General features: G+C 33.9%; 1 protein-coding gene across 2 annotated transcripts in view; it reads left to right on the forward strand.

Annotated features, from left to right (window-relative positions):
• The window catches only part of Csmd3 (CUB and Sushi multiple domains 3), a 952990-nt gene that overhangs the window by 205500 nt on the left and 720199 nt on the right, over positions 1–27291 (forward strand). For both annotated transcript variants that reach the window (XM_026785886.1, XM_026785885.1), the window contains exon 4: positions 2267–2461. In XM_026785886.1, coding sequence (XP_026641687.1) covers positions 2267–2461 — 195 coding nt within the window. The remainder of the gene's footprint in view (positions 1–2266; positions 2462–27291) is intronic.

Below are 27291 nucleotides of genomic sequence, written 5' to 3' on the forward strand. Positions count from 1 at the left end.
TTGGAGCCTGTCCTGGAACTAGCTCTGTAGACCAGGCTGGTCTCGAACTCACAGAGATCCGCCTGCCTCTGCCTCCCGAGTTCTGGGATTAAAGGCATGTGCCACCACCGCCCTGCTCATCTCCATTTCTTTCTTCTCTCTTTTCTTGAGTCTGCCTCTCACTCTCAGATTGGAGTTTGCAATCTTTTGGCTGGGCTGGTAGCCAGGAATCCATAGATTGTCTTGTATTCTCCATTACCACAACCAACTCTGGATCTAAAGAGATCTGCGGCTACATCTTTATATTTAGATGGGTGTAGGGACAAAGATCCTTTCCCCATGTTTATGTTGCAAACATTCTAAAGCACTGAACCATCTTTTTGATCTGAATATTTTTTAATTGTCCAAATCCAAAGACAATAAATTTGTTTTAAAGATTTCTAGAGTTCCTCATAAAGACTATGTCTTTAAAGAATTGTTAACAAAATGGTAAAAAAAAAAGAGGGAATAAATTAAATTTTTAGGGATAAATAACTTGAATAGTGATATTTTGAATATTTTTCAAGTATAATTTTATGATGATGACATGCTATTTTCACAAACTTTTGATATCCAGTTAATGTTAGCCAAGTCCATTAATTTTCCATATTTGTGGAATCTAAAATAACTATTATAAAATAATTGTAAAATAATTATAACAGCAGATATTTTACCTCCAAAACAAGTCATTATTTCATAGATCATCATTCTTATTTCATTCTTTAATCAAATACAGTGACCTCAAACAGTGAGTCTTTCCATTAGCATTACCAACTTTGGAAACACAAGAATAGGGGGAGCTGGAATAGTGAGTAAAAGCAGGAATGCTCAAGATTGAATCCCTTGTAAACACTGTGACATGCTTGCCTGTGCCAGTGAATCCATTCACTAGTGAGAAAGCTTCGTCCAATATGAGCTCCAATTTCAGTGAGAGAATGTTTCAAAGCAACGAGAAAAGTAGTAGTGGGGGAAATACCCAATTCTGCTTTGGCCACCACCTGCTTTGGGCTCCCCATGAACACTCATGTTCATTTGTAAATGCACTTGCATATTCACAACACACACTATCACACACACACTCATACACACAGATACACGCACACACACAACAAAGTGAGTGCATTCATAGAACATAGCAAAACAAAACAAATCATAAAGAAATTATCAAAATTATTAAAAGCAAGCTATAGAGAGTTAAAAACCCATGTATGTAGATAATTTCATTTTTGTCAAGTTTTAGCTATTATTATACATGATTATATATTTTGATAACTTCAAGGTAATTGCAGTTTATAATAAATTTGATTGACATAATGGTTTTATCAAGAACTTATTAATGCCACACATGGAATAGTAACAGGATAAAAAGGGAACATGATTCACTTTTATTATCAGATTCTTGAAATTTGAAAAGAATATTAATCCTTTATAGTTTTAATTATCTCACCTAATATTTAACTGCCTCTAAACTACAATAAGATTATCCCTTCTGGGAAATTAACATTTGTATAGCACAAGTAACTAAACTAATGATTAAATTTGGAATATTACCTTTTCATTCATTGATTAATTTTAGCTAAATTGATTAATGTTTACAATGCAAATTTAATATGACAGTAGCAATTTTAATGTATTTATATACACATATGTATATATTATATATATGGTATCTTACTGATTAATTTTAAATGAGCTATGTCCTGCATTTGTTACTATCATTATTATCAAATATCCAGATCAAACTAAATAAATGAGTTGAATATTAATCAAATTTCTTACATTAAATATATATTCATTTTCTACTCAGTATATTTCAATTATTTAAATAAAAATATGTTTACTCAAAATGTACATGTTTTCTAGGTAGAGATTTGTAGTTTAGCATAAGTAGAAGCACACATCTGCCCCCGTCATTCAAATATTACTTTGAAGATACCATATAAGTTGTGTTGATCTCAGCTCTAGAAAATCTATAATATTATGGGAATTGCAAATCCTGGTATGAAACATAAATAATGTAAGACAACTAAAATTTTATAGAAAAATAAGGACATTTGTAAAGCAACAAAATTTATTAGCTTTCTCGCGGTAAGTCTTCCCTGAACTGAAAGAGAACATGCAACGTTTTCAGTCCCACTTTTCTCCGCAGGGAAATGATAATCACATTTTGATGTACTTTTATAATCATAAAAGGTTAAAATACATTTAAGTAACTCTAAGTTCTCTTTTTTTTCCTTCTGTGTTACAGAATTGCAGAGTAGCTCCTGTGGAAATCCAGGGGTTCCACCCAAAGGAGTACTGTATGGTACCAGGTTTGATGTTGGGGACAAGATTCGTTACAGCTGTGTGACTGGTTATATCCTTGATGGCCATCCTCAACTGACCTGTATAGCCAACTCAGTTAATACAGCTTCCTGGGATTTCCCTGTTCCCATCTGCAGAGGTAAAAATAACACATACACATATATTCAAAACTTATTTGAATATTTGTTTAATATAATGAAACATTTTAAAAGTAAGAAACTATTAAGCATAACTATTTATCATCTACATATTATCCATCTCTGTGATGTAGCTTTCTCTACCTTCCTTCATCTATTTGTTTATGTTAGGTATCGAATACTAATATCCAAACATACTTAATATTTGCTACAACATAGTATTTTTAACGCAGATGAAAATACTTGTATTTATAAAGATATTTGGGCATTTACAATACAATGCAGGCATACATATTTTTAAATTTGCATTAGAAAACATACAGAGTTTATGTTGTTTTAAAATCAGAGTTTCTTGCATGAGCATTCATGATCATTATAAACAAATAATTTGAGAAGAATCATTGAACCATTAATTGAGAAATGCCGTCTATATCATTGATTCTTCTCAAAATCTCACATAATTTAGCATAGGATTATTGTGAAAATATTACTTTATAGTTATATATTGATGGTATAAAGTTTGTATTTTATGAAGGAAAAAAGTATTTTTGTTGCTCATAAGAGTTAAATGTTTTATGTCTGGAAAATAGCTGTATTAATCATTAGTTATGTACTATACTGAGTCATGGCCACAGAAGTTCTGGAGATCAACATTGTTAGTCTGGGCTTTCTTTCTTACTGTGTTGTATTGCATCAATCTGTTGAGATACGTTTCTCTTATTCCTCACTGAGTTGAAGCTAGGAATGTGCAACCACACATATCAAATAGTTTTTATCAGACAAGAGGATGCAGATGAGTAGCATGTTAACCAATGAAGTCAACCACGAATAGCTTCTCACCTTTTTATATATTTTCATATATGTATATCAATTTAATTTTATCCTATTCAACCCCACTCCTTTATCTTTTCTATACCTTCACAAAAGCCTTTGTTTTCCCCCAATGGCCTCCTTCTAATTTCAAGTGTTTATTTGTTATATATGAAGCCTACCAAGTTTAATTACCGTTAATTAGGTTGTAGACGTTATTTACCAGAACATTTGAAATATATTCAGTAACTTCAAAGCTAAAGAAGATCCTGTCTTTCCTATACGAACCACTAACTGCCAGTATCTTCTCAGGAGCAAGCGAGCCCTGTGAAGTCCTCTCCCACCTGTTACAAAGTGTGATCAGGCTTGATCTTCTGCCGGTAGCTAAAGTGGTTATGAGTTCATGAGCTAAATAGCAATATCGTACCAATGAAACAGTGTTCCATGGTGCCCTTCCCCATCCTCCTGCTTTTACGTTCTTCTGTCTTCTCTTATGATGTTTCCTTTGATTGCTTGATGGAAGTGTCCTGTACAGAGCTACAAACCCAACAGCACTTATTCTCAGTAGTTGACTAAGACCATATCAAGTATACAACTTACAAACCAGGCAAACTGTATAGACTATTACAATAGTTGTATGATTCTTTTGGATATACCTAATAGTTTTCTGAGTGGATTTTGAATTCTGACCCAAAAAGAAAATTCACGACTGGTACTGAAAATCTTGTAAAAAGCCCATAGTCATAGTATGGAATTCATGGACCCAAACAGGGAAGCTATTGCGTTTTCCAAATGGACTCATGTGATCATTAAACTACCTTTTAAATATTTGTGTTTATAACCCAGACAGAACTAACTTCTTTTGCCAGCTGTCTCAATCAGTATGTGATTGGTCTCAGGTATAGCATACAAAAATTTGAATTCAGTTGTCCTTCTAGCCAATGAGATGACTCATTTTTAAAAAAAAATAAGTTTTTTTAAACTGCTGTAGTTGTAGCAATGCTAAATATTTCTGCCTCTACTTGCTGTTTATTGTTGTGTGTGGTACATGTCCAGATTCTTCCCAAGGTGGTCTCTGTGTTTGTGGTTCCCTAGTATTGATGTCTGCTGCCTCTGCTGATGCTTCTGCTACTGCTGAGATTATCATAGTTAGTTTTGTGCCAAACACTTCAAACAGACAAAGAATTCAGAAGCATTGTATCTGTTAAGAAAACAAAAACAGATAATTTACTCCAGATATAACAAAGTCAAGATTACTTAAATAACAAGCGTAGAAATTATGAAGGTCTAAGATTTTGGTTGAAAAGTTTTCTTTTTCAGTCTTATCAATGGCACAAAAGAAATGCTATTCTTAAGTTAAAAATAAATGACAGTTTTTTAAATGAACAGTAAAACCAAGATTTAAAATATCAAAATTTTATAATATCTATGATTTATAACCACCAATTTCCAGTTCTATAGCATGATACAATAAAAGGTGAGAAACATCCACTCCCATACTAGGAACAAAGCCTTCTCAGTATGAATGAGAACTGTTCATGGCCATGTGTAGCAGTGTGCCCTTACTTGATCTCTGGGGAGCCATTATCTCTCTCTTGCAAGGCTATACGCAAATTTTGTCCTCAGCTCTGTGGGAAGACATTAGACTGTTTTATAAACAGATGTCTGTGTAATGATAGTCTAACACAAAGGTCAGTTGGAATGTGTTCAAAAGATTTGCAGACATATGAGAATGCCAATGCATAAATGTCTTAGTATTTAAGAAGGTTATAGGGAAGCCAGGTTTGAAACACACACACGCTCTCTTTCTTCCAAAGTCCTAGCATCATACTTTGGAACTACAAATAATTAATTTACACTTACCATAGGATAATTTATCACATACTGAGCAGAAACGAAGTCATATGTGGAACTTTGAAAAGGCATATATATATATATATATATATATATATATATATATATATATATATATGTATATATATATATACATACATATAGTGTATTCTACAGAAGCATACAAATCATTCACTAAAATTATTTTATGAACATTTAAATGTCAGTGTGTAGTAATAAGAGCAGCGGGGCTGCATCCCCAGCACCCCAGCCACCTGGCTAGCTTATGCCCCGAAATAATTACACTGACACTGTATTCTCTTAAACACTACTTGGCCCTTTAGCTCTAGCCCTTACTGGCTAATTCTGATATCCCGATCAACCCATCTCTAATAATCTGTGGGCACCGGTCTTACCTGGAAGATTCTAGCCTATGTCCATCCTGGGTCGGATCTTCATCGCGTGTGTCTGCCTGGGAGAGGGGAGGATGGCGTCTCTCTGAGGCATCTGCCCCCGAGAGGAGAGCTGTTGAGTCTGAGCTCACTTCCTCTTCCTCCCAGCATTCTGTTCTGTTTACTCCACCCACCTATGTTCTAAGCTATGAGCCCAAGCAGTTTGTTTATTACTTATCCAATGAAATCAACAAATTGATATATGACACTCTCACATCAGTCAGTTTTTTATTGGGACTTTAATTAGAAACAAGAAACATTTTAAATGTTCACAAAGGATCAACATCAACAATATTTAATATTTATCTCTGATTGGGGACTCCTTGTCCATTTCAAATCAGATAATAGAGTTTGGAGTTAAAAGTTGTTATTGTGGTCTCAATACTCATTACTAAATACTAAATCCCACTTAGTGATTAGATCCTTCATGTTACAAAGATCATTTGTGAACTTGGGAATGGCTGCTTTGGTAAAAATGATGAAGATATAGTTAGAAACATAAAATTCAAAATTAAATTAATATCAAATGGTTTTATAAGTCACTGAGGTCTTCTCCAGGACCTTGCTAGGTAAGCAGGTGTGATTATACCCTTGAACACATTACAGTTATTGTATGCCCTAAAATATGTGCATCAAACACAATTAGCCCACATCTCTTTTCATCTCTATCGTCTCCTAAAGAAGAGACATACAGTTAGAAAACAGAAAATGAGAAATCAAGTATCTCTCTATCCATCCTGGCTAATACTAGAGCCAATACTTCCCTCCTTTTGTTATTAGCTTTTTATCCCAAGGTTCAATTATTATTTGCCTGAGTATACAACTCTCCTGTTTTCTCCTGCTTCCCAAGATCCATCAGGCATATTACTTTGACTTTCACCAAACCCTCTGCAGCCTAATTTATTAAAAAGGGGCATTCTCTGTGTCAGGAAATGCTGCCTGCTGAACTTTCGTCTCCCAGGCTCACCTTTTCTTCTCCTGACTACCAAAACTAATGAGTGCATTTACTCGTTCAAATATAGTCATTAAATCCTACCGTGTGAATAGCAGTATTTTATATGCTAAGGAACCAAAGATTAATTAAGAAACAACTTCTGACCTTAAGGGCCCATGGTCCAAAGGGGCAGATTTGTAATGTAATCAAGCAATTACAATAATGTGTGATAATTGATTTAATGGTAGGATCTTATAATGGTTGGGCACCTTGATGAAGGATGCATTAGTGTCTCCTAGTAGAGAAGATGGAAGTTAATCTAGGGACAGATATTTAAGTGAAGGATTCTGAAAGGATTACTAAAAGTATAAACTATATAGAGCAAGAGCATTCTAAGTGAAGTAATAATTCATGTAGAAAGTACAAAATTTCCTTTCGGGCCTCAAAAGTAGTTCTCATGTGTTACTAATATTCACTGGCTAAGCATAGTCTCTATGTCGTACTTCACAGAGCACATGATCTAATTTTGCATACTCAGCTTTATCTCTCACTAGGCAAGACTTTTGTTCAAATTTAAAGTATAGAAGACCAGTGTGTTTCCAGAATGTTCTACTATGTTTCAGTTCCAAAGGGAATATTGAGCATGACTTAGTCTACACCTTCTTTTCTGCTCTTTGTCACTCAATAGCATACTGATTCTTTAATTTATAACTGTGCAGGGGGCTAATAATTCTGTAATGATCTGCTCATTGCTTCCCATGGCGCTTACACAGGCTCTTTCCTTGATGAAACCTTTACTTTGAATGTTCTTTGCTGCTTCCTAGCAATGATAGTTTAATTAAGAAAGAAACAAATGTCATATCAACCTAGAGGGCATGGAGCAAGGGTTATTATGTTGAAAACCAGGAGCAACTTCATCAGCAACATCTGCGAGTATTTGAAAAAGGCAGCAAACTGCCTGCTAAGCAAAACCATCTCGAAACTAAAGCTTAATGCTTGTGCTCACACCTGGAGCACTTGAATATTTGCACTCCTTTCCTTTGACAGACACTTCTGTGATGTTCATTCCAAATGAGCTTTCACGCAGCTTATGTTATCAACCCAATGCACCCGATACTTTGAACACATTAATCACAGTTTCAGCAATGGTAAATGAATACAGACTTTTATATTGAAAGTTCTCAGATTGGTGTTCTGCATTCAGAGAAGCATTTAGGGTCATGTACTCCAAATATGACGACAAAAGTTTCTTCTGAGTTATAGTGCTTCATCTGAACCCTGCCCTTTGTTATAGAGGGATCAGTGTTTTAATACATAATTAATGAGCCATAGATAACTTTAGTTTGCATTGGGAATTTATGAATTTTGTATTTACTAGATAATTGTTAATAATAATTGTTATTGTGTCATGTGTATGTCTAAGGTATTCATATAGAATCCAGGAAAAGCAGTGCTCAGGCAAATGGTATGTGCACATAAAAGACTGAGGGAGAAGACTTTGATCTGATAGGTGCCATCCTGTTGGAAAAGGTGTGACATTAGTAACGCAGTTGTGATACAGTCAATTGGTACAATGTGACTCTAACAAACTATTTGACAGCACTGATATGTAAAAGGCTTATCAGGAAGTCGGTACGCTGACAAAGTGAGATAAATTTCAGGTAGTAATTACGAGTGGAAAAGCTTTCCATGTCTTATTTAGATAGAAGTATCTTTCATCCAAAATTTGATAAGAAAATAACTAATGGAGAAACAACAGCAGACTGCTCTGCTGCACACACTATTTTCCTGCCAGAAATCTTAAGTAATTCTAGACAAAAATTTAAGACCAAAATGCAGAATTTATATTAGTCATAAAAAATGAGAGTTGGAGGAGAAACAGGACTAAAATTTTAGGTAGATACTTTCCATATGTAAATTACAGCAAACATCTTGCTGTAAAAATAGTAATTCAACTCATGCGATGTGACTTATTGCATTTATATGACTCTATGTCCAATCTCTGGGAAGCCATCTCAGAAAGCACTAGAAAATAAGAATGTCATTTATTCAATATGCAATATGCAAATACACAAAAACCACTCAAGCATGCTGAGATGTAATATTTAAAACCATAAAACCGACTTAATAGATGTGGCTGGTAAAACTGGAATTATTATTTAAAAACATAAAATAGTTGCATCATAATTCAAACATCTGTTAATAATATTGAAGCACAAAAGTAAGTTTCTAACTAAATTTGTAAATATATTCTTTAGGCACTTAATTCAGGAGCAGTCTTTCTTCATTATAACTTTATGTTTTAAAATTTGTTATAGGAAGATTTTTGTCTTTAAGAGATGAAAAAGTGCCTCAAAGCAATGTGCTAGACTTTGTTGAGTCACTATGAGAAGCCTTACCCTCTCTAAGGAGTGGATATGAGACAGGATGGGGGAAGGTGGAAGAGGCAGGATGGTGGAAGGAGTGGGAACTGGGATTGATATGTAAAATGAGAAAATATAGTTTCTTAAAATATAAATAAAGAAATGAAAGAAGTGTTTACTAATGTGAGTTTCTCTTGCTATTCAGGATTATGAGACTTGTGGCAAATGTGTACATAAAACTTGGAGAATAATTTGGGTTGTAATCAGCATACACTCTCTCACACACATATGTGTGTGTGCTGATTATATATGTGTGTTGATTTTATAAATACACACACACATATATATATGTTTTTATATGAATGTATTTAATAAATATGGTAGTTGGTCTTTAAATGACATTTTAAAAAGTTGTTGGTATTTGTTAACCCTCTCTGTATTTCTAGTCCTACCTTGTCCAATTATCCTGTATTTTACACCATTTAACTTTTTCTATTTCAGCATTGCTCTTAACTCCGTATTATTTCGTACTATTTCGTTCACTCCTCCATTCATTTAATCTCCACATATGGCCCTTTATCATGCTCTGGAATGTGAAAATAAGTATTTTGTAGCAATGAAGATGAAAATAATATTTTATGAACGTCAGTTCAAGTGAAGAGGGTAAAAATTTTCTGAAATAGGGTTCTTCTTTTTTTAATTTTGTTACTTTTTAAAAAATAGCAATCCAAATTCCCCACTTCCTCCCCTCCTTCCACTTCCCTCCTCCCACCCCATCCAATCTTGAGAGAGGGCAAGGCTTTGATCTCCCCAAAGAAAGCCAGATAGATTTTAAAGATACATGGTCACTTGAAAATTTTACAGTTATCAAAGGTCATACACATTATCATCATTTCCTTCATGATAAAAGTCATATAACAAGTAAAAATTCAATCATTGTCTCACATTTCCAAGGTTCTCCAATTCTGCATCTGATACAAAAAAATGAATAATATTCTTTTAACAGTGGGGTAATTAAATGTTTTAAATTCTGAATTTTCATTAAAGTGAATTTAGGTTTTGTTTATTTGTCTAATTTTTCTGCATGAATTAACATCTATCACTAGGGCAAATGATGTCTTCATTTTCCACTTTTTCTGTGAGTGGTAATTACCAAAGTAATCAACATACTTTAAAAATTAAGGCCACATAGTATGTTCTTTAAGGCCACATAGTATGTTCTTTAATTTATAGCTAATTTTAAAAAAGTAGCTGAAACAGCTGAAAATGTGTTGTATGTAAAAGATTAACATTAATGCAAATTAGGCAAATGATAATGAAGGAAAATAACATGAGAATTAGAAGAAACTAAGAACAAGTTTTATATATGAATGTCAAGTTCTGAATTTTTATATCCTAGGAATCAGTGTTAAATCAAGCATTCATTCACTTGACAGTATAAACACATCTATAAAATATAATTAGATTATAGTATCTTAAATGGAAAGAAAGCAATATGAATAATTATGTATATTATCCATCATTGCAACACACTGTGAAGCAATCACAGCATAATTTCATATTGTTCATCCTCAATTATATCAGTAACATAAGCATAGGGAATGAGCTTCCCAAGACAGTACCACATCTGGATACTGAGAAGATGATTAAGGACCATCTTTAGAGAATGATATAAATCAAAACACATGTGCCTAATACCATGGGCCAAGACAAACGCTGTACAAACCAGTGGTTTATATTTAGTTCTACCCCACTTTTTATGTTTAAATAAGTGAATGTTTTGTTAGGTTATTTGTTTGGCTTACAAATTAATCATCTAAAATTACAATAAAAAGGATAATATTTTTACAATAAGGTGCTCCTGATATCCTTTTATATTGTATTATTCAAAAAACCTTAGTTTGAAAAGTTAAATTTTAAAGTATGTCTGCATTTAAAGACACGATTATTACAGTCCCAAGGCATACTTTATTAATATTAATATTATTAGATAATTGATATTTAAGTTATACGTATTCTTAGTTTTTAGCTTTTTACTTATTAATACAACAGGTGGGGGAAAATTCTATGTAGGCATGCATTCTAGCTCTCCATGTTTAACGAGATGTGGGGTGTTGTTTTCAGCAATAGGGTCTTGCTGTCAGTTTGTTTAGAGCTACCTATTGTCTTGACAACAGTCTGAGTTGTCTGGGGATTTGCATTGTACCCTGTCAGCCAAAAACATCCAGCCTTGTTATTGTAAGCTTCATTTGATGACAAGAGATGGCCAGGATAGGTCATAGCTCCCTCATTATTTGGAGACTTCATTAGGACCTCCTTCATATATTGTGGGAAATTTCCACAGCACTGTTTCCATACCATCCCTCAAATGTCCTGCAATTCTTATTGTATTGCCCGTCATTTCCTCCCTCAAGTCCTCCCCTCCCCTTTCCCATCTGCTCCTTCCTGTTATATTCTACCCCCTTTGCAGTACACCGATAAAATACATTATATTTCTCTTTCCCAGGAAGATCCATATATTCCCCCCCCCAGTTCCTACCTCTGTATCTAACCTTTCTATTAAGTTATCATTTATTTATCATAATGGTTAGTTACCATTTATTTAATGGCAAATATCTAGACATAAGGGAATTCATATCATATTTGTCTTTCTGGGCCTAGGTTACTTCACTTAGGAACTTTTTTTTTTCTAATGCCATCCATTTACCTGGAAATTTCATGACATCATGTTTCTTTTAAGAATTGAGCAGTAGTCCATTGTTGAAATCTACCACATTTTCCTTACCAATTCTTTTGTTGAAGGACAAGTAGGTTGTTTACTATTTCTTGTTATTATGAAAAAAAATGAATGTGGTTGAGCATGTGTCCTTGTGATAGTACAAAGTGTCCTTTGGGTATATCACGAAGCTCGATAGAGATGGGTCTTGTGGTAGATCAATTCTCATCTTTCTAAGGCACTCTTAACTAGGTTATTTGGGTTTTGGAAATCAAGTTTTTGAGTTCTTTATGTAGTTTGGATATTAGCCCTCTTTTGATGTAGAGCTGGTACATTTCTTTTCTCATTCTGTAGGCAAACATTTTGTCCAATTTAAAGTGTCCTTTGCCTTACAGAAGCCTTATAGTTTCATGAGGCACTAATTTATTAATTGTTGATCTCAATGCCTGTGCTATTAGTGTTCTGTTCAGAAAGTCTTCTCTTTCAGAATATTTAACATTATTTTTTCTATCACTTTCAGTGTACCTCCATTTATGTTGAGTTCCTTAATCCATTTGGAGTTGAGTTTTATGCATGATATATATATATATATATATATATATATATATATGTGTGTGTGTGTGTGTGTGTGTGTGTGTGTGTGTATGTATTCATTGTTCAACAAACTGCCATTCAGTTTGACCAGCACTATTTTTGAAGATGCTATCTTCTTTGTATGTATTGTGCATTTTCATCAAATATCAGGTATCCATAGGTGTGTGGGTGTATGTCTGAGTCTTCAATTTGATTCCTTTGGTTGACATGTCTCTTTTCATGCCAATACCATGCAATTTTTATTACTATACCTTTTGTACTGTTGCTTGAGATTAGAAATGGTGAGACCTCCTGCAGTTCTTTTATTATTCAGGATTGTTCTTTTGTGAATTCCCATATGAAGATGAGAATTGTCCTCTCAATACCTGTGAAAAATTGTGCTAGAATTTTGATGAAAGTTGCATCAAAATTCAATGTATTGAAGCTGTAGATTGCTTTAGATAGAATAACCATTTTTGCTATATTAATTCTACAAATCCATGTGCATAGGCATTATTTCCATCTTCTGATATTTCTTCATTTTTTTCTTCAAAGTTCTGAAAGTTGTTGTGTGATGTTTTACCAGTTTGACTTTTTTTTGGGGGGGGGGCGGGGGCTATCATCCAGCTCCCAAATAAAGTACACAAAAAGCTTATTCTTAGTTATGAATATCCAGCCTTAGCTTGAACTTGCTTTTTTGCTGGCTTTTCTTAAATTATCCTGAATACCTTTTGACTCTGGGCTTTTATCTTTCTCTATTTCTATATACCTATCTTTCGTGTACTTCGTGAGTAGCTGGGTAACTGACGAGGTGCCTGGGAGACTAGCCCCAGATCCTCCCCTCTGCTTGTTCTCTTGTCCTTGGTGATCTTTCTTCTCCTTTTTATACTCTCTGCCTCCTAGCCCCACCTTTCTTTTCTGCAGCCTCACTATTGGCCATTCATCTCTTTGATAAGACCATCAGGTGTTTTATATAGGCAAAGAATTACAACTTCACAATTAACAAGATGCAGCATAAAAAAAAATCACACACCTGAAAATAATACTTCCCAACAGAAGGTTTCATCACACAAGTCCTTCACTTAAACTGTTAGAGTTCCCACGATATAGTTTATATCATCTGTGGCTATACTGAAAGATGGTACTTCCCTGATTTCGCTCTCACTCTGTTTGCCTTCTGTATATGGGAGGACTAAGGAATTCTGTGAGTTTTCTTTGAATCCAGTTACTTTGCTGAAAGGTTTGTGTCCTTACTCAGGTGTCTAAGTACCTGTGTTTGGAGGTATCTGATTTTGTCTCTCTTGGGCGAGTGTTTTGGTCCTTGTTTTCTGTTTCCTCTCTGGACGTTAGAATACTGTGATGGCTGTGTGGTGCCTGGTAGGAAACTTTTGTGAACCTCTATGTTCCCTGGCACGTTCAGCTGCTATGTTCCCAGGGAATGTCTGCTGGTGTTGGAGGCTGGGATAACGAGATGACTTGAGGAAGGAAAGTTGGGGGGAGGTCTTTGAGACATTGGGGATGGCATCAGAGGGGAAAGAAAGACGCCACCAAGTTTTCTGCTACAGAGCTGAGGATGAAACTGGTGGATGGGATATGGTGGAACAGGAGGAGAGGTATGAAATCAATATCAACCTACTTGTTGCCCTGGGAGAAGTTGCTCTTGCATTATTGCGGGTTGCCTGCTAAGGTCAATATCTGGGACATAACAATGGACATGGATCACGGGGAGGGAGAAGGCAAATGAATATCCACAAGATTCACAGGAGACAAAAACAAGCATATTGTGAAGGCTGCTACTAGTGTTATCCTGCAGAGTAGGGGATGCAACTGCTCATTGATTTTTCTTATTAAAACTTAGGTTAAGTATTTCTATCATTATAGACAATTCAATTCAAGATGAATATTATAATAGATATGCATGCAGACATTGTGATCAAATAATGTCAGTTTACGATGAAAAATAAAAACTTAAGTAATATTGAGAAGCCTTAAAAGTTATCTCTGAATTAATATGGAAAATTTGTCTGATTCATACGTTGATAGAAGGGGCAATGTCATATGACACTGAAAATAACAAAATATCATCATAGTAGATTTTAAAAAGATGATATATTTCATATTCACTTTTTTTGCTGCTACCAAATAGGTTAGTTCTGTTCAGCATAAGTTTTGGGAAACTTAAAGGTCTCCATCTTCCTACTTGCTTGTCAACTGCTTTTAGAATATATGGAAAAAATCACCAACGTGAAACAATGCGGATGAAGAATAAAAATACTAGTGAGGAGATTTATTTTTAGTTAGAAAGTATTACGAACTTCACTCATTTGTATTTCGCCAGCGAAAACTATGATAGCATTTATCGCACAAAGAGAAAAAAAGTGAAAGTCTAGCATGAGTTTTAGAGGGTCACAATATTTGTAAAATTTGATGCTACTGATCTTCAGCTTTATAGGAACTGACTTCTTCTCTGATATTCCTCATCATGGAACATATTGATATCTCCTAAACAAGCTATAAATGGTGGCTGTGCAACTAAGGATCATATCATAAAGATATCTGAGTAATGTGGGGAAAATATGGAGAAAGTCTTCTCAACTTTTAAAGAACATTTGATTTATCCATTTTTAAAATTCTTATCAATCTTTTATCTTCCCCTAAATTTCACAAAAGGAAAAACAAATTATATTCTTCTGCTTATCACAATTATTTCAGTACCATTGTATGTTTTACCATGTTCTCATGCACTCATTAAATAACATACATATTTATATAAATGTCTGTACATATAAAAGATATATTTATATTCACATTATGCAAAAATGTATTCAGATACTGAATCTTTTCATAGTATAATATTTTATATGCTTTTCCCAAAATAGATGTTATAAATACCTTTAAGTGTGGGTTTGCTTTTATACTCAGTAAGAGGCCCTATGACTTTAAAGGAATGAAAGAATATCCCACAACCCTCTTCAGTTTGTTCTACGAACAGAACAGTATAACTTGACCCTTAAAATGAAAGTGTTTTTTACATTGCCTGGTCAAGTAATAATATCCAGTTCTATTTTATTATGTTGTCTTGCTCTCAAATAAAATGCAAATTGCTATACCAACCTGAGTGAATCTCCTCTTAGGAACAAATGCTCCACAATTTCACAAGTGTTTTAGCGTTGATATCCTTGTCTTACCATTGTGATAGAACCAACAAGCAATTTAGAGATTCTAGTCTTCCTTTCTGCTAATAACTACTGCACAGTTTCCTTTTCATTATTTACTTATTTAGTACTTTCTCCTGGAAATGTTCACTTCATATAAGTTATGTGCAGTCCAACTTGTTTAACTGCATCCACAGTACATCTAGTGATGACGGCAATATATTTTCCTTCTGGACTAGCTGTTTGTAAATAAATATGTTCTGTATGAAGTTTCACCCCATTGTTTTCATACCTTTTGTAGTTGGAAATGACTTTTAGAAGTATTCATTGTGAACGGTGACCTATAAATTTACTTTAAAGAATTGCATTTTCCGGGGAACCTTAATAGAAGTAGAAGCATCGTGACTTTACATTTATAACAACGCATTATTTATTTTCAGAGAATAGCATAAATTTGATTACTTCACTTTTCTGTGTGTGATAGTCATTTTTACAGCAGTCAGAAAATTAGATTTAAATTCAGCATGGAAAAGTCATGTATTCAGAGAGCTGTGTTCATAATACACATCTCAAGCTCTGAAAATTTAACTACCTCTGCATTTTCGGTATCTATTTCTGAACTGCTAAATGCAAACATGCAAATGGAATGAAAGGAAACATTCTGTTCTTCAGCTCCATCCATGTTCAATACATTTATTTGTTATAAATATTTTTTAAAGAAATATAAGGTCATTTAAGCATTAGTCATTCATAATTCTGTTTAAAAATATTTGGGTTTGCACTAGTGAACTGTGTAGGTGAATGACTTTATATTTTATATAAATACCCCAATTTCCATACAGCTTTAGAGATATCAAAAGAATGAAAAATAGGACACCACCAAATACATATAATTTTGCTCTCCAAAAAAGTTTTGAAGTGAGCTTGCCACTGTGAAATAGAGGCTTGGAGGATATAGGAGGCTCCCAGGTCAAAGACAAAGGACTCTATTAATCAAAGTATTGAAACCCACCTGTGCTTCACCATCCCCTCTGTTCTAAGAGTCCACATTGCCTATTGGGCACAGCAAGGCACAGCAGATTCTGTAACAGTGGCTGTGTCACAGCTAAGGAAGCCTGTGTTCTGCAAACCCAGTCCTGAGCTTTCAAACTTTGAACAACTTCCACCTTGGGTGGATTGTGTCATATCATTTCCTGAGTCACAGTGTGCGCCTGTTTTATTTTTCCACCTCTTGTTCTGTAATTTTAATAGAAAGCTAATGAACATGTGGTCATTCTTTATTTCTATCTCTATATGACACAAGCTGTCATTATCCTTTAATATCTTTCAGAAAATTATAACTGATTTTCAAGTTGAGTGCAACGAAAGCATATGGGTCAAGGTAGCCAGAGACAAATAAGTAATTCTGAAAGTGAAAAAAAAATACCACTTTTCTCGGGGCAAGGCACACCAATAAGTTATTCAAACCAAATGATCAGGCCTGAAAACATACATATTAATAACCTTGTACAGACTGAGAAGGTTGTACTTATGTATTTATGGAAAATGTTTATATATATGAAAAATTGAAAAATTGGGCCATAAATTTGAAAGAGAGCAAGAAAAGTTATGGGGAAGGTTTTGAGGAAAGAAAGGAAAGACAAAAATGATGTAAGTAGAGAAAGAATGAATGAAAAAAAGAAAAAAGGAAGGAAAGAAGGAAGGAATGAGGAAGGAAGAAAGGAAGGAAGGAAGGAAGGAAAGAAGGAAGAAAGGAAGGAAGGAAGGAAGGAAGGAAGGAAGGAAGGAAGGAAGGAAGGAAGGAAGGAAAAGACCAAACAATAACTTCAGCTAATTCATACCCTTGTTTTGTTTTGTTAGAATACTGAAAACAAGAGATCCAGGCATGAATCAAAAACAGCAGAGTTCTCATTGCTCTATTCTGTTTTTCTATAGCAAGGTAATACAGAAAGAAATGGACTTTATCAAAGAATGAAATTATCTATTATGCATGAAAGAAAGAAAAATGTCTGTAAATAAAACAACTTACAATTTAACTATTTTCACTATTTTGCAGAGAAAGTATCAATTTTTCATGTAATCATAGTTTCTACGGAAATATTGAAATTGTATCCAATTGACTGACATGTTAAATTCTATATGACATGCCAACAAATATGAATATAGAGATTTTTCATATAAATTTTGAGGTTTTAAAATTAATAAAGTAATTTATCTTACCTAGATTTTGTTTTGACTTCTAATTTAAGCTTCAGTTGGTCTATGAAGCTTAAAGTGCTCAAAGTTGACTCTCTGGCCAATATCAAATAATTAAGATTGATAACTGTCAAGAAAGCAAGTGACTGTATATAACCGTCATTCTGAATCTAGCTCTTCCTCTAGAAACCATTTGAAGTTTATTACAGAAAATCAGAGTACCTAGAAGTTTGTCTGTTCTCTTCCAGCCAACAGTTATTATTTTACCATTTGTGTTTTCAATCAGTTGGATAATTTAAAACTCTAAATCTTGTATATAGTTACATATTGTGAATATTTTACACCTAAACTTCATGCTACATATAAAAGGAGCAACTGTGTTTCTTAAGCCCTTTTAATTCATATTATGACCTTAATTATACATTTTCTATGATAATTATAAACTTTTCTTGATTGTTCATTTGGAATCAACTTAAGGAAGATAGAAATTCATGAACTTTATTTTTTACTCCTGCATCTACTGAACTCATCCTGTGTTTGACCATCTGTTTTAATAGTGAACTCTCTGCATATCCCAAAAAAATGCTGCCTTACAAACTGATTGGGCTATTACTTACACCATCAACAGTTTAGATTTTCTGAATTAATATTGTTCCTTTGTTGCTTCACTCTCAAAACAAAAAAGAGAAATAGCAAACAGAGGATCCGTCAGTACTGTTATTACTGAACAACTTTACATAGTCTTGCCATGTTTATTCTCGTTTTATTGATTTTATTGAGCTCTACATTTTTGTTCCACTCCCTGCTTCTCTCCTCCCCTTCGACCCTCTACCAAGGTCCTCGTGCTTCCAATTTACTCAGGAGATTTTTCCTTTTTCTATTTCCCATGTAGATTAAATCTATGTATGTCTCTCTTAGGGTCCTCATTGTTGCCTAGATTCTCCTCTAGGATTAACCCATCTTCATTATTTTATATTTTACACTGAGGCTTATGGCCAACCAGCAAGGTTTTAGCATGTCTGTCTCCAGCAGTGGCTCCATGGCTTCTTATGACTCTTCCTCTTTTCTCCCAGCATTCAGTTTAGGTTTCCCCTCCTACCTAAGTTCTGCCCTATCAACTGGCCAAAGCAGTTCTCTTCATTCACCAATGGTATTCACAGCATACAGAGGGGAATCCCACATCAACTTATTACAAAGATGTTTGTTTATTAACAATTACAAAATAGTCTCATTATTTGTTTTCTACTAATTGAAAACAAAATACTTCTCAAAATACATAAAACTCCCAATTTCTATAGATCTAAAGTGTGAGTGCAGATTAACAACATTGTTTTCTCAGGCTTAATTGGGTAACCATATTCAACAATTGCTCATTGTCAGATGTGCATATGATAGCTTGAAATGAGGCTCTCAGTTTCTGAAAATTGCCTTATGTTCTGTCACACAACACTTTTCACAGCAATTTGTTGCCTTAAGGTCAAGATAAGACACGTATATTAATGTAAGAACTAGTCTGGATAGATCAGGCTCACCAGGATCATTCTCTGATTAACTAAATGTTAGATGATGATGGCATCTACAAAAATATTGCTGTTGTTATAAATATAAAAGCAGAGACAATCTGTCCTATATGCAGGCTTTGTCCTTTCTCAGACTGTGAGAAAATGTTCATGCTTGAAGAATATTCTGAAAAGACAGTGCACTCTGTCTGGCTTATTACTTAACTATGGTGTCTCTCATGGTGCAATCAATAAATATCTGCTGGATGAATGAATCAATGCATGAATTAAATGTATGCATGTACCACATCATAAGTAGGTAATTTAGTTATTTCTTTCCCAGAATATGTGCTATTAAATCCTTCCCACATTATTACTTTCAGAGAAGCTACTGAAGAATAATCTATTTCTTAAGGATGGGAGTAAGATTTTACTAACGAATTCTGACCTAATCTGAACTCTGTGGTTCCATTCTGCATTGCCGGCATGTATTTGCTATTGGAATATCATTCAACTTGCAGATGGTTTCCCAGCTGTTGCACCTTGGAAACTCTATCTTTAAGGGAAAACATATGTGAATGCTCAAGTTATTTCCAAAGGAGTTAGGTCCCCCCTTCTTATAAGTGGTGAATTTAGGCTTGAGGGAAATATAGCATTTTTATTCCCTAACTAAACATAGATCCTAGGATTATGCCAGATACAGGCACAAGAGTTGGATCTCCTTGATAATGAGTAATCAGGTTTTGGGGAAATATTTAAACCATTACTCAGAAAGATATGGAAATGTGAGGAATCTCATACATTTTAAGGAAACCAACTCAATGTTTGGAATTTCAAAATAAAGACCTTGAATTTGCTTAACACTATTTTGAGCAATGACTTTGAATATTTTCTAAAAGCAGTGTGATCTTAGAAGATTTACAAGAGATTAAATTTTATGTTAATTTTTGGAATTTTAAAAGATTTCCATAATTGAGCTATTCAGTCACACTCTGATAATCTGTCTTATACTTATAAGATTTCTGTATTGATTCGTAAACTATACTGTTCAGGATTTTGTATCATGGTTATCAGACATGATTTACTTATTCTAAGTATATAAACATATGTACTCACTTATTGGACTTTCAGAAATCTTTAGGAAACTATGTAAGTGTCTAATTTAAATAATCATGAATGATGTAACAGTTACGTCCTCAACTTTAATTCTGTTTTACAAAAATATTCTGGAATTGTGGTATTGTTAGCAAATTAAATCTGTTATTTTGATATATACCAAGAAACCAGTAAGAATTCTGCGTTTTTAAAAAAATCTGCATATGTTAAGACAGATACTTATGTGAACACTTGAACATCACAAAGCTAAACTGGCACTATGAAGGTGTTCTTAGCAAACATCTGTATTTATTATTTACTCAACTCAGCCTGTATTTTGGAGGACTTTCATAGTAGTGAACATGAGGGTTACCAGTTACTAATGGAAATATCTGTTGGTTAGAGATCCAAAAGATCCATCCCTTTCCTCAGAGATCTTCTTGATGTATAAAAGAGATTGAGAGATACTTAAATAAAATTCATTCATAGAAACTCAGTTACAGAAGACAATGAAAAAGATGAGATTCTAAGTAAACACATAGATATGATACCTAGAGAATACAGAAATGCCAGTCAGTAATAGTGTCAGTTATGGAGAAGATAAGTAAAGACATGAATGAATGAATGAATGAATGAATGAATGAATGAATGAATAAAAAAATAAACAGATCTCAGGGAGCAAATGGACCTCAGGAAGAGAGATAGAAAGATAAAGAGGACATTTGTTGTAGGTAGAACAATGATGTGGTCAAAAATAAGAAGAGGAAATGTTATTTGGTATTTCAAATAACTAACAAATATGTACCATTTGGATCATATTACCTGTGAGGTTGGGGTTGGAACTATAAAGACATATGTAGAGACATGGTCATATGTCAAGGCTGGAAAGCATCTCTGATTTCAACTTTACCCAAAGAACATGAGAGAATTAGTAAAGAACAGAAGGATAGGAGATGTGATGATCGTACTTTCTAGAGTCTTATCTGCATTTCTATGAAGAGTCTGGGGCCTGGATACAGCATTGTTTGGGCTGTAAAGAGAGTGTAGGGGTTCAGGTATATGTTCTTAGCTAATCCTGATTTGATCTTTTTGACATGGAAGCTGTATTAGTTAATTTCTGTTGCCATAAAGAGATAATATGATCAAGGAGACTTATCAAAGAAAGCATTTAATTGGGAACTCACAATTACAGAGGGTTAAAGCCCATGATTTTCAGGAAGGGAACATGGCATCAGGCATGGTGCTGGAGCAAGAGTAAAAGATTATAAGTGATCCACAAGCAGGCATCAAAGAGAAGGACAGATAAGAGGAATGACATAGACTTTTGAACTTCCAAGCCCACTCCTAGGAACACATATCTTCCACCAAGACTTCTGTCTTCACACAAGGTCAGCCCTTTTGATATTTCCCAAAGAGTTCCACCGACTTGGTATCAAACAATCAAATATATTATCATGTCATCTGGTTATCACTCAAACCAGCAAAGAAGCCTTCTGTAAAATGGGTGTAATTTTTCCTTTGTCATTGAAGTACTTTAGAGTAGTTGACTGAAGTATCCTGGGGTTGAGTTATCTTTGAGAAGTAAATTAGCAGAATGAGAGATTTAATATCCCCTGGTTCTGTGCATGGATGATGAGGAATTATCAAGACAGAGAATACAGATGGCAAGGACATGATCAGTCACTGAGATTAGAGATATTGAAATAAAATAGTATTTGAATTAGAAGAGATTAGCTTTTAGTATTGGCCTGGAGCTCATTTGGATTGTCAGCAACTAGTGCTGTATTGTTGGTGAAACACAAATTGTTGATTCAAGCACCATCTTTTTGCATGCCTAGCTCCTCATCCTCCAGAGCTGTTGCCATTATTAATTTCAGGGAAATATTAAAGAGTAGTGCTCAGAGGACACACCCTGCAACACCCCTATGATTGTCTTAAACTGATCACTTAATTCTTCATGGACTCGTACTGATGCAAAGGTATCTTTCTAGGCATTATATTACTTCTGAACTTGTCCATATTGTGTTTCAAGGTCTGAGTTAATGAGGATGACTGGCCAGGTGTCTTATTCTTTGTGTGGTAATCTTTAGCTGACCAGATGCACCTCTTTCCACCCATGTACTAAATTCCCAGGTTTCCAGAGGATCTCGCTGGTCATTTCCATTCTTGGTAACTGCCATCAAGGAGGCAGTTACCAAGAGACCTACTTGCTGAGAGTCCAAATGAACTGCAAGCCACGGGAAATAGAAAGGTGGGAGTAAGTGAATACCTTGGTATGAAAGCAAACATTGAGAAGACTGAGTTTCAACACATGGAAAGGGCACAAAAGGACTTTAACATTGTAATAAAGAATCAGAACCTAAAAGCAAACTACCAACCTTGTTTGTTTTGGAGGATATCTAAGTTCAAAGGGGGGAACTATTTCAGATGTCAAGAGGCAGATAGGGATATACTTTATTTAGCATGCTGTATTTGGTACTTGTAATAAGGTAAAGATTTATAATTTAGTAACAGGGTTCTAAGGTTAAAAGATATAATTTTCATGTTGATTTTATTTCCTATGATACAACTAAAAATTCAGGCAACACACAGTATAAGTGATCAATTGTGAATATTAATTTATAAGTAGCCTGACACCTACCTAGCATCAAAATTCATGGTTACTCTGACCCTTTGTGTTTTTTTAATTATGTATAGTGCTCTTTTTTACCATCCAGCAGAAAACACTCTTTAGATGATAGGTTTCCAGAGTTTTCTAATTTTTATATATTTTATTATAATAATATCTTGCACAAATCTTTATAATAATTTATTAATATAACATTTTCTATATTATCAAAGATACAAGAATTCCCTAGATCTATGTAAGACGTATAAATGCTATCAATTCACTTGCTGAAAGCTGTATTTAATGTTTTGATCATCTTTCTAGCTTAATGAGTTACTTGTTAAAACTAATTTGTTCATTTAGTGCCGAGATTCTATTTTTGCTTTTATCTTTTTCTTTGCTAATTCGTTTTCTATCAGAAATTTTAGAAAAGTAATCTGATTTTATGGAATATTCAAATTAGGTCACTAGTCCTGAGATATATCACTCTAGTATTTATGCTCTGCAGTTAGTCTTTTAACGTTTGTTTTCTGAAATATTGGCCTATAATACCAATGAAATAACTGAGACATTTATTTGCATTTGTATTTTTGTGTTCTTGATCTGAATTCTTCCAGGGGTCTGAGGGGCTGCTGACAGCGAATCCCATTTCAATTAAACGAGATCTCCTATTTCTGTGAATTTCCCCAAGTGCTCAGTCATGATGAGACTACCAAACACTGAATATTCATTTTCATATTTCTGAATACTAGACTTCAAGATGCAAAAATCAATTTTGTTGTTTTGCTTTGGATTTTGTGGTCTATGACCAAATGAATTCTTTTTCTTTTTCTTTTTTTTCTTTTTTTTTTTTTTTTTTTTTTGGTTTTTTGAGACAGGGTTTCTCTGTGGATTTGGAGCCTGTCCTGCAACTAGCTCTGTAGACCAGGCTGGTCTCGAACTCACAGAGATCCACCTGCCTCTGCCTCTTGAGTGCTGGGATTAAAGGCGTGCGCCACCACCGCCAGGGGCACAAATGAATTCTTCAATTATGTTTGTAGATATTTAATTATGTTACAACCAAATGAAGTATAAATATATTAGCATATTTTTATTTCAGCTCCCTTTGCTGAAAAATAAAAACATAATAACTTATCATAGAAAATTCGGTCATATTGTAATAATATTAAGCATCTGACTCATGTCAAAAAAAGATTTACCATAAATTAATAAATACATTTTATAGTAGAAGTGAAACACATTATTATCAATTTGTTATGCCAGGGATTCAGACTTACTAACTATATTTATCTGGCTTAAAAATGTCACTTTATATCTTTGAAAGTCAAATTTGCTATTAGGAAAATTTGGACAGACCTTCCTTTATTTAGCACTGTTTTTTGAAGTATTTACTTTCAGTAATTTTGATACTATCCTCAAAAGTTGATATCCAAAATGAGAAAAAATAACTAAAGCCCTTCTAAAAAATTCTTTATAGTCAGAAGAACATCTATAAATATGCAAAAAATAAAATAAAAAATTACAATATTTGAGCCTTAATTCATTTTGAAATGTTTGTTAAGTAACTGCACATATGTTATTTAATGTCTTAGGTACTTTATGTTTCTCTGAAAATAATGCTAACATTATTTTTAGTGAATGGGAAAGAAAGGGTTGAAGTGTCTTACACGTCTTCCTGATCAAACTCTGTGATGAAGGAATTCATTACAAGAATCTGAAGGTGGAAAGTGAAGTAGAAACCACAGAAAGATTCTGAAAACAGCCATCTACAAATGAATCACTTAGTTTGCTTTTTTTTTTTTTTATGTAACATAAGGCCACTTACCAAGGATGGAACATCCCACAGAGAGCTAGGCTATTAGTTATTAGTCAGGAAATGGCAGCCTACACTTGCCTTCATGCCCATCTTAATGAACAAGTTCTCAATGGAGGTTCTTTCTTTCAACTTACCTATAGCATATATCATGTCGACAAAACCCATCTATCAGAGATAACAGAATATTATGATACTATAATTATTCTTAGTCTATTGTGTACTTGGCAAAATACATGAGTGTGTAGCTATAGTACATGACAAACTATAAAATTATTCAGGGAAGCAGTAAAGATAAAGTGTTGGAGTGTATATGAAATCTGGCAAAGATAACTTTAAAGAATTTAGCTGATATTTTCTGCTGTCAAATCTAAGTTGGAAGATTATATGGAATATCCAATATATGTTTATATAATTTATGCCATGATACCCATAACAATCATAATAGCTTAGCTTTACTTCATTTAAAAATATTTCAAAAATAAAAAGGTCATTTTGTTTAAAGATTAACATCATATAAAAACTTTTCTCTTAATTGTGGCTCACTTGTCCTCTTAAGTCGGTCATCATTTCAGTGATATCTTAGACAAGACTATCGAACAGAATAATAATCACCTGAAAGGAGTAATGTGAAGCAGGTCTCAAGATGATGAAAAGTAATAAATACTTAATAATATTTGATTAATCCTTTATATGGCCTTATTGCTTTTGGATATTTGAAGCAAAGCAATTATCAATAAAAGGACATGAAAATTAGATGACTGTTCTTGTAATTTAACCTTTTTCTCTGTGTAAATTTCATGAAAGCTTTACTAAGATAGAACCAATATAATATAAATAGTAATAACTCTACTTTAATAATCTACAAATGTCTGCACTTCTTCATGGTACCTCCCTTCAAAGGTACCTGCCAAGAAATTCTGAATTGACATGGAACTACTTGAAAGTAGCATTCATAATTCATCTTTCTATGTTTAATTCCCAAATTGTGCTTGGTATTAACTGGTGATTAATAAATGCATGTTGATTGAATGGGTATTTTATAACAAATCTCTGTATGATTGTCATGTTAATAAAGTTCCTCTAACATACTTTTTCTTTCTAAACCAGCTAACAAAATCCTTAAGTATATGATGACAAGGACTTTGTTGTGAACTAAGATTAATCAAAAACTCTATGCTCTCAGTGTACCTACTTTCATAATGTAAGACAAAAACAATGCAAAACCACAACTGATATACAAAGCAAATAGCTTCATAATAGGAAAAAAAAGATGGGGTGAAAGAAAATGTGATGTGTTTAAAATAATGTATTCAGTAAAGGCTTTTTCTCAATGTTGACAGTTAGTTAAACTAAACTCTGAAAGCTGGGAGGAACTTCCCTAATGACCACCAGCCTGAAGAAAAAAGAAAGCCAAACACAAGACACTAATGTTAGGATTGTTTGTAGTGTTTGGCATATGAAAGAAAAGTGGTATGATTACTTTGAAGTCTACAATAATTAGGAACTCGGTAAGGTATGCCTTGAGACTGGAGAGAATAAAGACACTTTGGAAGCATGGCAGAAGGATGGTAATACATTCGGGCTTTTACTTTTAGGTATCAGTTTTTCTGCTACATGGGATTCTTGGTCCAAAAAAATTTAAAGTTTTGCTAGGATACAAACTAAGAATAGGATACAATAATATAAGGTCCAAATGGAGCATATTTTTTAATATGGGAAAGTTGACAGTCAATATCTCTTAGACATAATATGCACACCACCTTCTAGTTGTGTAGGAAATGAGGGTAGGGAAAGGTAGAAATACAGACATCTTCCTAAGTGCAGGTTTAATGGTAAAGCTGTTACACATGATCTGCAACAGAGCTTGGTAGAGTAATTGTTCAACAGATGTTAATTATGTGGGTTGCTAATTAAAGAAATAAATCCATAAGAAAAAGAAAAAGAAAAGGAAAGAAAAGAAAAAGAAAGTATTATAAGTTGAAGTAAACTTACATCCTTCATATTTAACTTAAAATTCACATGATGTTTCAAGCAGACATTGGAGACATTTGATAACATAATATTTTGAGACAAATTTCTGTAATTTTCATGCAGAAATCTGTGTGCCTTATGTGACAATTACCGTGCTTCTACTGTATAAAGGGAATAAAGGCAGAGTCATGCATGACACAGTGTCCTAAAGATGCAGATACATAAATTCATCCCTAGCACAGAGTGCTGCATTGCTGGCCAAGCCCCCGAGGTCAATTGTCATCTTGCCTGTGAAGTTAGAAAAGGATTCTCAATAGAAATCAGAACTAAGGTAATATTGTGAGAAAACGTTAAAGGTTCTGTTTGTGAGGAAGGTGCCAGATAGGAAAATTGTTATCTAGAAGGGAAAATGTGGGAATTACTTATACTGATGGTAGCAGAGAGTTGTTGGATTCAGTCAGTGAAGAAAGACAGAGAAGAGTATAAAAAGGAATGGGTCATTCCCACCAAATACGCAATGATCACTCAAGGATAGCCCAGGCAGCAAGGTGATAAAGAGACCCCAGTAGCTCACGAGCCTCTCCTTCCTGCCTCCCTTCTGCTCTGACAATTTTTAGAGTCTGCAGTTATTGCGTGCACAATTTATCTCAAATCTTCTCTTATCAAAGAACCATTTAATAATCACACTGAAAGGAATACTTTTTGATTTTTATTCTTTTGATAGCAACATTATAACATCCATTTGTCTTCAATGTAGTTAGGTATCTGCCTGTCTTTATTTCTTTTTTTTTTGTTTTTTGTTTTTTTTTTT

Source organism: Microtus ochrogaster, linkage group LG3 (genome assembly GCF_000317375.1).
Source record: "Microtus ochrogaster isolate Prairie Vole_2 linkage group LG3, MicOch1.0, whole genome shotgun sequence".
NCBI classification, from domain to species: Eukaryota; Metazoa; Chordata; class Mammalia; order Rodentia; family Cricetidae; genus Microtus; species Microtus ochrogaster.